The sequence below is a fragment of the Engystomops pustulosus genome, chromosome 4 (genome assembly GCF_040894005.1).
Source record: "Engystomops pustulosus chromosome 4, aEngPut4.maternal, whole genome shotgun sequence".
NCBI lineage: Eukaryota > Metazoa > Chordata > Amphibia > Anura > Leptodactylidae > Engystomops > Engystomops pustulosus.
The window spans coordinates 138,205,915-138,223,282 of record NC_092414.1 but is presented as its reverse complement, the minus strand read 5'-3'; the positions used below and the strand labels follow the sequence as shown (position 1 = coordinate 138,223,282).

Genomic DNA, 17,368 nt, shown 5'->3' with positions numbered 1-17,368 from the left:
AAAAAAGGACTTAATTAATTATGCAAATTAACCAAATTAAATCAATCCTTTGCCCCTGTGTAGGATCCTGCTACTATGGAGCTCCAAGTTAGAGAGTCCTGATGGTGCCACAGTAAAGCCCACCACCTATGCAAAGTTTTCTGACTCCCCAGCTTGATCTAACTCTCATCCTTTTCTGCCTGCCCTGACTTCTGGCCTGTATCTTGGACATTTTTGCTACCTGCCCCTGACCTTTGACTAGCAGTTTGGATTCTGCTGGATTGCTACCTGCCTGGAAATCTAAACAGTCTGTGACTACACCTAGCCTGTCCCTGATGCGTTGCACCAGTGTTTCCTGAAACACCTAGACCAAAATCCTTAGTGTGGCCCGAAGTCAAACCAGCTGGATAGAACAGCGGATCCACAAAGCGCTGTTTGTTATCATTATTTAGCAGTACTATAATACACAAAATGTTGTGCGCTCTACAAATATGTTAACAAATATGTGGGTTAGGATCAGATATTGCAAGGGTCACCAGAAAAAAATGTACTCCAAACATGAATCTCAATCATTTATTAAATCATTTATATATTGAGCACATATGTATTGTATTTATTAATATTATGATGATTATACTCATAGAATCATAAGTATTTAAATCATAGTCTTGAATTATGCAAGAACTATTACGTAGCTATTACGTAGCTATTATGTATTACGTATGCAAACGCTATAAGAGTCGGTTACATTATTTACTAGCCTATATGCATACAATTTTTGTCAAGCCATGTGCATTCATCTTAAAGTGTTTACTTGAAGTATTTCTCTTATTTAATCTGTATTTATTTTGTGTATTTCTTCATTGGATTCTCTTCCCATGCAGACAATGTAGACAATTTTTTGCTGGTTTCTTCATCAATGGGCCACCCCCAGGCCTTAAAAAATGGTGCCAGGTTTTTATTGACAGCTTCAGAAAACTTCTCTGCCCAAAGATTCATCTTAACATTATTGTGATTACTGACATTGGTCATTATCTGATACTCTGCAAAAACACGCTTAAAGGGACTCCAACCAAAACCTTCCTGTAGCTGAAACAATAAAACAAAATGTAATCCATTAATGAGGTTAGTTTTGTACCATTCTGTCTTTGCAGGATAAATAATCAATATATTATAATTTAAACAATTAAATTGTATGTATTGATTAAGGGTACATTCAGACAGCCATCTGTGGGGACGCACATATACGTCCCCATAAACGGCAATGGCGGCTCGACGACGTATGTCACTGTTCCGCGCCATACACGGGGAAAAGATAGAGCAAGCTCTACCGTTCCCCGTGTGTGCGGTTTTGCGCCGCTTATCTAAATGGAGGGGGGAGGGGTCACCTCCTCCTCCTCTCCACCGCACAGTGGTAAATTCTCCTACTCTGACAATTAGAAAAAACATCAAACATGCACTGAATAAGGAGCATCTCTAGGCCAAAAGGTTCAGAAGGACACTCTCCACTCTCACCTCTATCTTCATCCTCTCCAGATGCAGTGAAGTACTGTGAGTACTATTAGCACCGCCCTTCACTATAGATAGCAGTAGACACGGTGACATCATTACACCATGTCTCCTGCTTCCAGCAGCTGACTACAGTGCCAGAGATGCAATATAATGATGTCACCGCATTTTGTACCGCAAGGGGAGAAGCAGGATGGAAGGCAGGTGAGTATTAGATTTTATTTTTTCTTTTAATTTACAGTCCAGGGTTTGTATGGAAGTTGATCAGGGGGGGGCTATACATTATGAGGAGCTATGGGGAAACTTAATTTTTTTGGGGGCGCTGTAAGGAACATCCATTACTCGGTGGTGGTAGGGGGGTTTGGGGGAAAATCAATTGATGGGGGGCATCAGTTGTTGGGGAGCTATGAAGCTATGGGGAACATTAATTTCTGGTGGAGTGCTGTGAGGGACATCCATTGCTGAAGAGGAGACATGGTGATGCTGGGCCTAATGGAGGAGATAGAGAACTACTTCACTCCGAGGACACATCAGCCACAGGCTCTGGATGGAATAGGTAGAGATTTCTCCTGTATTTTCAGTTGGTTTTGGCGGAGGCTCATTTGAGGAGGGTTATGTACAGGAATGGTGACTAATGACAATTCAAGACATATGCATTGGGGCCCGTGCCGCGGATCTTTTACGACTCTAACAACACCCCTTCACGGATTTATGTAAATTATAGCTCTACTAAATTGTATGATGCACAACTAAGTGTGAGATGGTGGAGGGACACAGCACCATACTGGACTCCAATATGATATTACAGAAACAAAGCTGACAGTTTCTCTATATAATGCTTTATAATTTCTTAGTGCCAAAAAGGTTACAAGAAAGCCTCCTGAGGAAGCAATAGGCGAAACGCGCGTCAGGGCGAGGGGCGCACGGTATCCACAGCAGCAAGGTAAAACTGAACCTTTATTACGGAAAGGAAAAAAAGTGTATACAAATGACGGGAATGCTAACATATGACACTGCAATGCAATGTAATGTATCTCTGACTTGCTATAGCTGGGCTGCCTGAGCCCCAATTTATCTTGGGATCATTTTAAGTGGAAAGAAATTGCAAAATATATGTTTTATTGTTGATGAAATAAAATGAAGAGACTTTTTATAAAACATATTTTGTGAGTTCCCCTACTTTTTAGGGTGTGATAAGAAAGTATTAGTGTAAAGTACCTGAAGATAAGTCTCAAGTGCTGTCCATACATTCCAGTCATTAAGGTTTGCTCCATTCTTCATGTACTGCTGGATTCTATCTTCTCTTTTGTCAGGTTTGAGATCAGGATGAGCTTTATCTCTTGGGATTCCCAGCACGGTTTCATGCACATATACTGACCACAGGTTACAGGTGGCTTCTGTGGTGTGAGGGGGCAATTCCCAAACTCCCCTTTGCTGGTTGTGACCAAGTTCATGTGTGGCCCCCCACTGACCATTCTTTATTTTTTCAACACTTACTAAAGTAGGTGCTGTTGGCAGTTGGCACATAATTGGGTATCCAGCATGCATAAAACCTATAGGAATAAGAAAAGAAAAAACAATAAAATGGATGTAAACTTCAAATAATTAAAAGATCGATGAAGAAATCACCCCCAACTATTTCCCCTTGCATTTATGAAAATGGCTGCTTTTCCTACAAACGCAAGTTAGGCTCTATCCACGGGATAGGGCCTAACTTGCTGATCAGTAAGTGATGAGACCCCCACAGATCACGAAAACAAGGGGTCCCTCGGGTCCGTCGGACCCTTAGTCGCTCAGTTAGACTAATGGAGCAGACTGTTGTTTGTGGGAAAACCCCATTAACACTGCTAATAATGGGGTAGAGCTAGGGATCTGCTTAATTTAGTAAGCAGCTCGTAGAGCGTTTTTTTAAGGTTACAGGTCCTTTTTCAGGACTCATTCAGCATACTGACCTTTTTTTTCTATGTGCTTTTTCACTTTTCTATTTACATTTTTTTCTAATCACGAATGACGAGGGTCATTTATCTTAGGATTTTATTGTAAGACTTTTTTGGCGCATTTGTATATTTGCACCCAAATTTGCTACATTTCCACTCGGGGAGCCAGGTTCATTGGAATACAGTTTTCAGTGTTGCACCTGATATGTCTCTATAATCCAGATGTTGATGTATAAAAACACAGCAATTTAGGCTCAAATCGCAATAAAAAGTTGCAATTTTGGCGCAAATACACTCCAATCCAGTGAAGGTGCAGGCAAAAGTTTAGAAGGGGTTACAGAAAAATAAGAGACTCTGCTGTCTCATAAGTACCCTCTAAGATATATCAAACAAGTACAAAAACAAGACAAAACAAAAAAAGACACAAATGTCCAGATGAAAGCTAAATTACATTATAATGCCATTAAGAGGGGGTATGGAGAAGGCCTCTCTATACAGACCGGAACTAACAGCCGCAATCAGTATAGCTTCCCAGTAAGCAGCATGAAATCTAAAATACCATCACTATGAAGTAAAATTTGATATGCAGAAAACAAGCCTGTACACAGAAAAATAAAAAAATATGAATTTTCAACGGAGGGCAGTGAAAAAAGGAAACAAAAATGGGCACTGGGGGAAAGGGGTACACTGGCCCAGGTTGGCCAGGCAGAGGATGGGACTCAATGCATCATAGTCATTATGGTACAAGGAGTCCCTGCTGGAAATATTGATTACAGTTTGGAGCTGTTGTTCTGTGGGGAAGCAGGGATTTATTGTATGATTTATTACTAAGATACATGGACTAACATCTGCACTGTGGTCAGTCTATAAATCTCCACTGCTAGGTCATTGATTTACACACCAAGAAACAGACCTAAATATGCATTAAAGGGTATGTCAAGTGGGGCAGCACGGTGGCTTAGTGGTTACATTTCAGCCTTGCAGCGCTGGGGACCTGGGCTCAAGTCCCAGGGTCAACAACTGCAAACAGTTTGTATGTTCTCTCTCTGTTTTTGCTTGGGTTTCCTCCGGGTCCTCCAGTTTCCTCACATACTCCAAAGCATACTGGTAGGTTGATTAGATTGTGAGCCCTATTGGGGACAGGGACCGCTTTGCCAAGCTATGTGTAGAGCTGTGTAATCTGTGTGAACCATATAAATAAAGGAATTATTATTATTTCTTTGAATAACAATGGCACATGCAACTTTATGCCAGTATTGTTACTCAGCTGTATAGAGGTAAATGGTGCTTAGTTGCAATACCAAAAACTGCCCCTGGTTAGAAGAACAGCACATTTTGGAAGGAAGCAGCTGTGTTTTTCTGCCTCCAGACAGCCCCTTTATTAACCTGTTAGCACTCCTTGATGTACTATTACTGCATGGAGTGCTATAAGTTAGCAATCCAGTCAGTAATAGTACATCATGGAGCTGATGTAATTTCAGCTCCTCATCGGAGCTGAACTGCCATTGGAAAGCATGGGGTGTCAGCTCTGTCCAGTGTGCCTGTCTGTTTTGCCATGGGATATCTACCAACCACGTGGCTGTGGCTAACAGTTTGTTAACTCCTCCTACTTGTTCATACTACACCTGCCACATTTGACCCCGCCTATAACATGGGGCCATTTTTAGATTTTTTTCCAGGGCCACTATAATTTCCCAATTCACCCCTGTATCCAATAAATTGTACATTGTGAAAATTGGGGAGCAAATAGAGAAAAGTTTGTTGGAAAGTTAGAGGGATAGGATAGTTTTATTAACAAAATATAGAAAATTCATCTTAATTTAAATGCATAATAATTAGAAAATACTTTGTATACAGATCCTCCAATCAAGTAGGAGGAATTTGCTGAAATAGTTGAAGATTCTGAGCACATGGGGGACCTGCCTACTGGGCATTTGCAAGATGTCTTGAATCTCATGGATATCAAGGCCGAAAGGACATTTATACTATTCCTTACCTGCAGAGATCTGAACATCTGCAACAAGTCTTTCTGGACGAGGCAGTTTCTTTGGTACAGCAGCAAGATCAGCTACTGCTTCCATAATCTTATCCCATAAACACAACACAGCTTCCGGATCTTCTAGTGAGCGGATTGCATCAGAAGGGACAGTAAGGATAATGTTCTCTGTAATGAGCTCAGCCCAAGGAGCTGCTAAAGAGCGAAGTGTTTCCATCCATAAGGAACTGCTGGTTTGTCCTGCAAAGAAGACATGCATTAAATAATACAATTAGACATCACATGACACAATGGGGCAGATTTACTTACCCGGTCCATTCGTGATCCAGCGGCGCGTTCTCAGTCGAGGATTCGGGTCTTCCGGCGATTCACTAAGGTGGTTCCCCCGATGTCCACCAGGTGTCACTGCTGTGCTGAAATCCGTCGGAGTTCACTGGAGTTCACCATCCTACCCTGGGCGCATTTTTTACGAATCCGTCGGGTTTTCCCTCGGCCACGCCCCCGATTTCCGTTGCGTGCATTCCCTCGCTGATGCGCCACAATTGGAAAGATTCAGGAAACCCGGCGAAAAAAAAGCGATTCGGGCCCTTAGTAAATGACCCCCAATATTGTAAAATAAGGAGCTGCAAATAAATGCATAAAATTATGAACTGTAAATAAGATTTTCATGAATTGTATATTTTTTCAGAATACTATTCCCCATGTAGCCTAATCCAAAGCCTTAGACAGACATTAGAAATGGCTAGCTTCTGATGTGTTTAATTCTGTGGTTTTGCCATGGAAAGGGGATAGAGCTCAACCCATGTGTTGAAAGGTGAGGAGCTCAATCTTAGCAATGCATGACATGTTATGTAATTGCTATGGATCATATTTCCTAAATACTATAGTGCTACTGTATTACGCTGCAGACTTACTGCACAGATGCTACATTGGCAGGTAGCCGTAAACCATTCCTGACTGCTACACGGCAATATATATATGACAGCTACCCTTTTTCCTCCTCATTGTAGGATTCCTGCTTAAGAAAGATACAGGGGCAGATTTACTTACCCGGTCCTGTTGCGATCTAGCGGCGTGTTCTCTGTGGAGGATTCGGGTCCGGCCGGGATTCACTAAGGTAGTTCCCCCGATGTCCACTAGGTGTTGCTGCTGCGCTGAAGTCCGTCGGAGTGCACTGAACTTCACCGTCCTACGCTGGGTGCAGGTAAGCACGTGTCAAGCGACACTTTTTTTAAAAAATGCAGCGGTTTTTCTGAATCTGTCGGGCTTTTTATGGCCACGCCCCCCAATTTCCGTCACGTGCATGGCTACACCGATGCGCCACAATCTGATCGCGTGCGCCAAAATCTCAGGGGGAATTCAGGGAAAATCGGCGCAAATCGGAAATATTCGGATAATCTGTCGGAAAAACGCGATTTGGGCCCTTAGTAAATGACACCCACAGTGTGTACGGATATTATTAAGACCCCTTTATATTTTTCTCTCTTTGTATCATTGCAACCAATTAGTTAGATGAAAAAAAAATCTTTTGCTTTGTTATTTTAGCTGTGTCCAAATGGTCAATGTCTTGTTGGAAAGAGAACCTTTGGCCCAGTCTGAGGTCCAGAGCACTCTGGAAAAGGTTTTCATCCAGGGTATCTTTGTACTTGGCCTCAATGATCTTTACTTCAATTGCAACCATTAGTCCTGTCTTATGCAGCAGAAAAACACCTTGATAGCATGATGCTTCCACCACCATGGGTCACTGTTGGGGCTGTATTTGGAAGGTGATTAACAGTGCCTGATTTTCTGTTTAGAATTAACACCAAAATGTTGTTTCTTAAAGTCTGGGAGTCCTTCATGTGTTTTTTGCAAACTGTCTGCAAGTTTTCATATGTCTTGCACTAAGTAGAGGCTTTTGTTGGCACACTCTGTCATAAAGCCCCGGCTGGTGGAGGGCTGCAGTGATAGTTGAATTTGTGGAACTTTCTCCCATATCGCATCTCTGGAACTCAGCCACAGTGATCTTGGGGTTCTTCTTTACCTCTCTCACCAAGGCTCTTCTCTCTTGATTGCTTAATTTGGCTGGACACCCAGGTCAAGGAAGAGTTTTGGCCGTCCCAATCTTCGTCCATTTAAGGATTATGGAGGCCACTGTGCTCTTAGGAACCTTGAATGCTGCAGAAATTCTTTAGTAACCTTGGTTAGATCTCTTTCTTGCCACAATTATTTGAGATCCATGGGCAATTCCTTAATCTCATGATTCCCTTGTGCTCTGACATGCACTGCAAGCTATGAGGTCTTAATTAGACAGTTGTGCACCTTTCCTAATCAAGTCCAATCAGTTTAACACTTATAGAGCCAGAAGCCCCTCAGGCTAGTTTGCATAATTTTAAAAAGCCTTTATTTATAAAATCCAGGAAGTAAAAGCTAAAAGAATAGCATATCCTGCCAGAGGGGGCACACTCATATGTTTGATCGGACACAAGTTTCAGTTCATTATTTATCTAAGCAGTCATATAATAAATTGATTTGCTATATTAGATCTGTTTATTACATTGATTTATCTGATTTCTATGATCAATTGATTACTTATATTTCATTGTTCATAAACTTTGTTTCATTATATTTATCTGAACAAACATATGATCAGTTCTTTTGCAATACTTGATCTACATAAGCTTTGATTTTCTATATTTGATCATTCATAAAGTTTATCAGTTTATTATTTATTTGGATGGTCATATGATCAATTGATTTGTTACATAAACTTCCTTTCAATATATTTATATGATTAATCATATCATCAATTGATTTGTAACAATTGGTTCATAAACTTTAATATTGATTATATTTATTTGATATTCCATATCATTAATTTAAAGTGTACAGCATTTTTTCAACTGATGATTGTTTTGATGGTTTTTATGATGGTGAAACAGAAAGTAGTTATTAGTCACTGAGCCATCTACATACAGAGGTGGACTTTGCTGCAAGAGTAGTAACTGCAAGACAGCAGCACGTGGGCTCCACCATCTTTGTTACAAATGGTGCTTCCCGGGCGTAATCAGGGAGCAACGATCGGTTGCCAAGACAGCCTGGGGTCTCTGTCAGACCCGAGGCTGCATGGATTCTGAAGATTAATTACAAAGAGCCTATGTAAAAATGCCATGTACTGCAATACAGTAGTTTTATAAGATTTTATGCAAATTGCCAATGAAATTTTGAAAAAAATTCCAGGGCCATACCTTATCTAATAAATAATAAACTTCAACATGTTTACATTTGGGGTGCTAATTCTGTGCTTTGCCTCTATGGGCAGTTACAGACCCAACATGGAGTCCAAAAGTTAAACATGGCAAAATGGCAATCTCAAATTAAAAATGAAAAAATTATGGGAACGATGTCCTACACTTGGTGGTCATGTCCGAGGGTAACTGTATTTTGGAGTCATGTAGCTCAAATGATTCCAATGGTCCTGAAAATGACTGTGAAACCCACTCCTGAAGTACTGTTGTTGGCAGATAAACTACAGAAGTTAACATTTCAAGCTCATAAATTGTGTCAGTATATCTGTATGGCTGCCAGAATTCACATTGCAGTCCACTGGAAGTCATCTGTCAGGCTTGCGGGTGTGGATCCTCTGGACCACTGCAGACGATGACACAAGCCACTAACTGGGACCGGAGTCTAAGTGGTACCCAGTTTTTACGAGAGCCCGCCGCAAGGAGTGTTAGACAAGCTGCGGCATGGTACCACCAGGTCATTCCTCAGGCGTGACTTGTCTGCAGTGGCGGCCAAGGTCAGGGTACAGCGACGGCAGACAATCTCGAGGATAAAGTCCAGGCACAAGGTCAGGGCAGGCGGCAGAGATGCAACGTCAGAGTCTGATCCGGGGTCAGCAACAGGAGGTCCAAGCAGATGGGTACGGGAACACAGCACACAGGACAGCAGCACGGAGGAACACTGGTACACAGGAACACGGAGGAGCTCAGGTAACACTGGTACACGGAGGGACTCAGGAACGCAGGAGACACAGGAACGCAGGAGACACAGGAACGCAGGAGACACAGGAACGCAGGCAAATCGCAGAAGAGCTTTCTCTCAGACTGTGAAGCACAAAGATCCGGCAAGGCAGTAAGGAAGGTGCAGGCTTTTAAAGGGGAAGTTCAGCCAGCGCACCAATTAACGATGTGCTGGCCCTTTGAATTTTCCGGAAGTGCCGCGCACGCACACGGAGCTCGTCAGGGAATCAGGCGCGGGAAGGGTAAACTGCGCCGGCGCCATGCCTGCGAGCCCCGGGGAGCCCGTGTCCCGCCATATGGGTCGCGGGACCACCCGTGACATCATGGACCCTGTCAGTAAACCAGGTGAAACCTGTTATTAGATAAACCCTGCATGGTAAATGTATGTGGCAAATTGTGCTGCTGTTCCATATCCCCCGTGTGGGTGATCTTTAGGCAAACTGCGTTTTTATCAATAGGCGGGCTGCCACCAGACTGCTTTATAATACTACCTACGCAACATTGTCCCCTGGGAGGGATTTTTCTGGGCAGTCTTGTAACCCGGCATTTCCGGTTTATTCATTCAATAAAAATTGTTTAAAAATGGAAAAATTCATTTTGAATATTATGTGTGGTCCAACATGCAGAAATTTTACACATGTGGGGCAACCCCATTATCTGCTCAAATAGTAAAATCAATCTTAGGCCTTGTTTTATCCCCATCTACCATTAGCAACCACATAACTTTATATGCATTTATGAAAAATATCCATTTCTTTTACATTTTTTGCAAGCTTCCAATTAAATATCTGATAGAATAGCAACATGCTAAGTCTGCAATCTTCTCCTAAAATAATATCTTAATCTATGTTTATATGTCAAAGTAATTTGTAGGGATAATTTTGTGTTTTACATGTCTGGGCCACTACAATATAAACTTTGACAAAAAGGCAAACTGAAAGTCAAAACAGAAATAATTTAATTTGGATATTATAAAATGACTAATAAATTATGGAAAAAGTTATTATGAGTTGAAGTAGCAAAAATAGATTTGATCCGTTTTTCCTAGTAAATTTGCACACAAGTAATGTTTTACTATCAGATATATACGTATGCAAAACATTTCCAATTTTGTTTCAAATGTTCTGTAATTTTCCATTAAAATTGTGGGAAAAAAACAATATGCCAAAGCCATACCCTTCAAATATTACCCTAAGATGTCTATATTTGTTACAGTAACAACTTTTCTGTTTACTTTCAAGAAGTGTACCACTACACCACTACAAATGCAACATGATGACCTAAAATGAAAACTAAGTAAAAAGTATGGGTTTGCTTAATATCACACATAGCAAAATGCTTTGATATGCAGTTTCACTGTCATTTACATAACATAATAACTTTTTTTTTTAATTCTTCATTATTTTTTTGGTTACTGAAAAATTTATATGGAATTTTTTAAAAAAACTCTATCCTAGATTAAAGCCTCTATTGTTCTTAAAAACTGTGAAAAATATTATTTAAATACATTAAAATAGTTTAGATGTTATTTTAATGTAATCTGATGCATACCAATATATGAAATTTGGTCTGGTACTGAAAGTTTTAATAACCAGAGGTTTAACAAACATTTTACTTTCTCCAATAAGTCTCAATCGTCTGGGCTTAGGTAATGTAGTATGCATAGCATAAAATCAGCAGAGCTTCCTTCTGCAAAAGCCATGAAAACACACTGTAGTATAGTCATTATAAAGGGTTAAATACATCCAGATTTTTTAAAATAAATCATTGGTTCTTTATTCAAGGGTTCTGCTACATTAAGAATAGTGATGAGCGAGTATACTCGTCCGAGCTTAATGCTCGGTCGAGTATTAGCATACTCGGACCGGCTCGTTGCTCGGACGAGTATTTGCCCTGCTCGATAACGAGCATTTAATTTAAAAAAAAAAAGTAAAGAACAGTAAAAAAATACAATTAAAACATTTAATTTAATCATTTAATTGAAGAACACAGTGAAAGAACACTGTGCAGAATAGATTGCAGATGTTCGCGAACATCTGCGATCTGTTCCGGAGACACGCGTGCAGAACGGTGTTCTCCGCAATAGTATTCGAAGAACAATATGTGTAGAGAACAACTTGCAGATGTTGTCAAACATCTGCAAGTTGTTCTTCACACATATTGTTCTTCAAATACTATTGCGGAGAACACCGTTCTGCACGCGTGTCTCCGGAGCAGATCGCAGATGTTCCGGAGACACGCTTGCACGGTGCAATAGTATTTGAAGAACAATATGTGTGAAGAACAACTTGCAGATGTTTGACAACATCTGCAAGTTGTTCTCTACACATATTGTTCTTCGAATACTATTGCGGAGAACACCGTGTCTCCGGAGCAGATCGCAGATGTCCCGGAGACACGCTTGCAGAACGGTGTTCTCCGCAATAGTATTTGAAGAACAATATGTGTGAAGAACAACTTGCAGATGTTTCCAAGTTGTTCTTCACACATATTGTTCTTCAAATACTATTGCAGAGAACATCGTTCTGCACGCGTGTCTCCCGAACATCTGCAATCTGTTCTGCACTGTGTTCTTTCACAGTGCTCGTTCAGTTTTTAATTTTACTAAAAAATGCTCGGGTCTCCCATTGATTTCAATGGGGCTCGTTACTCGAAACGAGCACTCGAGCATCAGGAAATGTTCGGCTCGAGTAACGAGTACCCGAGCATTTTAATGCTCGCTCATCTCTAATTAAGAAGTTTCTAACAGGAAGCACATAACTTACTGACTTACTTATCTATTCATTTCTTGACATTACAACTAGAGATGAGCTAATTGAATTGGATGAATCGGTGGAAATCTATTTGATTCTATATGAATCAGAATTTTTTTTGTGGATTTGTAGTAGTGAAGTTCAAATACCCAGAGATTGTGGAAGCCGTGATGCACATCCTATAGCCCTTTCCAGCAAGGCTTGGCAATGTGGCCCACATTTATTAATGTGTTTGCACCAGTTTTCTGTCTGATTTTTCACTGAAAAGAAAGTGCAAACTGCTTGCACATGTATTTATAAAGTGCACCAGTTTTGTGTCGCGGCTGCACTCCTTCCAACAAGACAGAAAAAATGTGCACCTAAAGGGGCGTGTTAGGGCTAAGTTGAAGTTTGTGTCACATTTATTACTGACGTGTGCCACAATTCTGCAGCATGAACAAAGTGCACCAAAAATAAATCATGTACATGTGCAGAGCAGTGCAGAGGGCCCCAGATTCATGATTAACATGGGGCGCTCTGCACACTCCACAGGCAAACTGCACATAGTACAGACTGCACTGGTTTTGAAAACTATTACTGACCTTCAGGAGCCCGAATATAGCTTCCTACAATGTGGTCAAAGCCAAGAGCTACTCAGGTTGCATGTGCTGTCAGTGAAATATTTTTAATATAGTAAGGAAATCAAAAAGTGGCATTGGGGAGAATGTGTGAAAAGAGAAGTTGCTGAAAACATATGCATGTAGGGGAGGTTGTTCCAGATGATTCTTGAATAAAGTAGTGACCCAACAAATGCAGGCATCCCTTGATACATTTGCCATTGTATAAAAGTTGTGGATAAAACCCTCGGATAAAGAGCAGGGAACATGATAGGAGGTAACTTTCCTTGGATTCATTGCAACACCAAGGTTCAGGAAACATTGTCCAAGTTATATCTAGTAAGATTTCCACCTCTTCTAGAGACTTTAGGCATTACACCTGCACACCAAGTAAGGTGACACTAACCATAAAAAGTGTCTCAGACATTTCAGCTAGGCTGGGTACACAATATATTTGGGAATGAATCTCTCTACTTACCCTTTATAAATGTTGGAGCTGGTTCAGCTCCATAGACTGTAACTGGAACAGTCCCTAGCTGGCTTTTCCCCTTGACAATAATGTACAGAAGTCCTCCCCAGATAGAGGATATCACAACCTTTTCACCATCAACATTCTTTCTGTGCACAACCACTGGAGCACGATACAACTCTTTTGCTGAACTTAGGTTATCAGAGTGGCAGCCAACCTGTACCTGCAATAAACAAAGAGCAAGTTTATAAAACATGCACCTGATAGAGTCTCAAGCAATGCATGGGCAGCTCAATCCATTCATTCTATATGAGTCTCCAAAAATAGAACCTCTATATGGCTTCATACAAATACAAATGCAGAAAAAGGTACAATACTATACAGTGCCATTCAAAAGAATTCGTCCCCCTTCAAACTTTTCTACCTTTTGCCACATTTCAGGTTTCAAACATAAAATAAATAATAATTATCATCTTTATATAGTGCCATCAAGTTCTGTAGCTCTTTACAGGTTCTGGGGAACATATACAAATAAAATAAGACATTACAGAGTAACAACAGTCATATGAAACAATAAGAATGATATAAAATTGTAATGTACAATGTAATTTTATAACAAGTGGGACACAATTGTGAAGTGGATTCAAATTTATTGGCCTCTTCATACTCGCCGGGCGTTTGCTTCACTGTGAAGCAAACGCCCGGCGAGTATGAAGAGGCCAGTAAATTTGCTACTAGCACCTATCGTGGGTGTTAACCCTTTGATCGTCTCTCCCCGTGACGTCATCGGGGAGCGGCGATCTGTTGTCATGACAGCCTCGGGTCACACAAAGACCCGAGGCTATCATGTTTTAGGCTATTTATTACAATGTGCGATTTGCACATTGTAATAGATGTTGTGTAAAATCCCCATATACTACCCCATATAATCCCCATGTACTGCGCTGTGTACTATTTTTAACCTTTATCAGCAGGGACAGGGAAGATGGTTAAAATTGATGGGAAGATGGATGGAGCCAAATACAGGACCAATCTGGAAGAAAACCTGTCGGAGTCTGCAAAAGACCTGAGACTGGCACAGAGATTAATTTTTCAACAAGACAATGTTCCCAAACATGTAGCAAAATCTGCAATGGAAGGTTCACAAATAAAGGTACCCAGGTGCTAGAACGGACAAATCAAAGTCCAGACCTGAATTTAATCGAGAATCTGTGGAAAGAGCTGAAAACTACTGTTCACAAATGCTCTCCAGCCAACCTCACTGAGCTTGGGTTGTTTTCCAAATAAGAATGGGCAAGAATTTTAGTCTCTGGATGTGCAAAACTGATACAGACCTGATACCCCAAACAACTTGCAGCTGTAATTGCAGTACAAAGTATTCATATATAGAAAAGTTGAATAATAATATCAAAGACTGATGGACTATTAAGGAAATCTAGTAATAAATCTTAGTTTATGTGGGTGTTAAGTATTAACTTAAAGGGGTATTCCAAGAATCAGCATGATTCATATACAAATGAGTCAGTAAAATATAAGCTAATATGTAATTAGTTGTTAGGTCCCCTTAGCAGAAAAATGCTTCTGAGGTAAACTATAAGAAGAATTAAAATGCTGGCCCTTTAATTAATTCGTAAATTTTCTCCATGTGGAGAAAACAGAGGACAGAAGATGGTCGCTGGCCACATGTCCACATCCCATTCTCTGCACCTGCCTGGGCAGGTCATGTGATCACCACTATGTTAGGCTGTAGTCGGTTGGTTGCAGTGCATCCAGTATGGCCGGTGTTTTGGTGATGGCAGTTATACATCATTACTATGATAACAGAGCAAGAAAACCTTTTAGATCATCACTGGGAGCAGAGCATAAGATAGAGGAGGAGTTACTGAGAACTAAAGGATCTTGGGACATGTAGTTTTCAGTGCTGGCCATCTTGGTAATACTTTAGAGAGACCATAAAAATTTGTGAATCATAAAATCAAACTCTTTCAACTCCATTTTGTGACTAATGACATTGAGTTTTGTTACATTTATGTATTTATATACAGATAAAAAAGCTCTTCTCTGATGAGTCCAGTTCCCTAGATCAATATAAGCAGCGACAGCGCAGTCAAAACAAAGTGGTAAAGTCTGATATATGCCACAGGTCTAAAACGATATAGATGTTCTCATGCTTCTACGTCTTCCTCTTTTTTTCTCAATAGCAAAGTAATTAAATACAGCGGAGGCACAGTCCCTTTCCAGCCGTGGGTTGCGACTCATGAGTAGAGATAGTATAACATTGGAAACTCCTGAGGGTAGTGGCACACGTGCCGTTGCAAAAGCAGACCAAGCTGCACCCACCAGGGCGGCCTGCGGCCCGATCGCATCGGCGTTAATTTTGCATTAAATTAACACAAAACACCAGTGGCTTTTTCCCGATCGCAGGCGTCTCCATAGAGAGATCTTACAGAAGAATGAACGCCGCCCCATGATAAGGAGTTTGCGATGTTATACTAATTACTTTGCTAATGAGAAAGAGGAAGACGTAGAAGCATGAGAACATCTATATCCTTTTAGACTATTCATGTATTTATAGCATCATGGGTTTTTGTATCAGATGTTCATTTCATACTGGGAGGGCTTAAAGGGGTTATGCCACGAAACAATTGACTGCAAAAAGCTGTCAAAGAGGTTAAAATATTTCAAAAATCTATTTGTAAGGCTTACCTGGAATTAAAGATTCCTTTCTATTTGTTATTATGATGCTTGTTCAGCCTCTATTCTGCTCCACACAGAAACAGATGTGGGAGGGGCCAGGCACATGCACAGCACTGACAGCGGCAGTTATTCCACACCTTAGCGCTACAGAGCGCTCAGCCTTCAGAGTCTCCTTCCACCTGCTGTGCTAAAATAGTCCCTGCATTTACTGATCCAATAGAAGTCCAATAGAAATGTGTCACACGCCCCATGTTAAAAGTGCACCAAAAAAAGTTGGTGCAGTCTGTCAAAGCAGTGCAGGGGGCACCAGATTCATGAAGAACGTGCGCCAAAAATCCTGAATCTGGCGACCCCTGCACACTACACAGGACACTGCACATAGTACACATGTACTATGTATTCTCACAGCATCATGGTCGGTCAGGCTGACATGCATGGATGCATAGATAAATAGGTGACAGCTTCTCACATGTTACTGCTCTTTAGCTACTTCCCTGCTAGTCAGGGACAGGGGCCCCTTTGCAGGACAGCAGGGTAGCATGGAGGGACAGTGAATGGTGGAGAGTACAGGAGGAGGACTGCATCAGGAGAGGTCAGAGCTCAGCCTGTTACTTGTGTTATCTCTGCAGCCTCCTGTGTGACATGACTAATGGTGGAGGGAGGAGAGGGCTGCTACATTGCTATGATCCATGTTGGGGGAGGACTCCTCTGTGCAGCAGATAGTCATGTCTGGCTGCAGTTACCTTGTATCTGCTGCTGTAGGCTCCTGTGTGACCTGACTAATGGTGGAGGGAGGAGAGGGCTGCTATATTGCTATGATCCATGTTAGGGGAGGACTTCTGTGTGCCATGTCTGGCTTCAGTTACCTTGTATCTGCTGCTGTAGGCTCCTGTGGAGCTGGTAAGCAGTGGCCATCACAGCACAATCTCTGCCCCTCCTCTCTCTCACTTCTTATTGGCTGCAGTGTGTCAGCTGATCTCTCAGTGTGGAGAGGAGCTGTGAGCCCGTAGAGTGATCTGTAGTGCAGAGCAGCTGACTGACTCCCTGTGCGCAGACTCGGCCAGATCAGCTGTAGCTCAGGACGGGACACAGCTACCACCAGGGGGCGCCAGCTACCAGAACAAAAGGAGTTATCTCAGTAAGCCTGCATATTTTGTAATAAGTGTAAATGGTGAAAGTACTTGTCACAATGCATTGGACCCAATTACAGCCATTTGCTATGGTGACACAACCCCTTTGAGAATTAGTTCACCTCAATGTAATTTTTATTCACGTCACATAACATTGGTTCATTAACTTTGGACAGCAGGGGGGAGTTACCTGGAGACCTTTCCCAACAGCTGAGGCTGGAAACACAAGTGTTGCTCTTTGGTTAGGAGGCAGGTAAAGTCCGGTACTTCTCCATGCATCACCACCTGGAGGTAAAAC

The 17,368-nt window shown here is 41.4% G+C and overlaps 1 protein-coding gene across 3 annotated transcripts in view; it reads right to left on the bottom strand.

Annotated features, from left to right (window-relative positions):
- Nucleotides 1-538: 538 nt before the first annotated feature.
- LOC140127229 (TRPM8 channel-associated factor homolog) overlaps nt 539-17,368 on the bottom strand; it is a 38,364-nt gene continuing 21,534 nt past the window's right edge. For all 3 annotated transcript variants that reach the window (XM_072147655.1, XM_072147654.1, XM_072147656.1), the window contains 5 exons: nt 17,261-17,355; nt 13,253-13,466; nt 5,422-5,661; nt 2,707-3,041; nt 539-1,068 (listed from right to left, as the gene is read on the bottom strand). In XM_072147655.1, the coding sequence (XP_072003756.1) occupies nt 823-1,068; nt 2,707-3,041; nt 5,422-5,661; nt 13,253-13,466; nt 17,261-17,355 (1,130 nt within the window). In that variant the 3' untranslated portion in view covers nt 539-822. The remainder of the gene's footprint in view (nt 1,069-2,706; nt 3,042-5,421; nt 5,662-13,252; nt 13,467-17,260; nt 17,356-17,368) is intronic.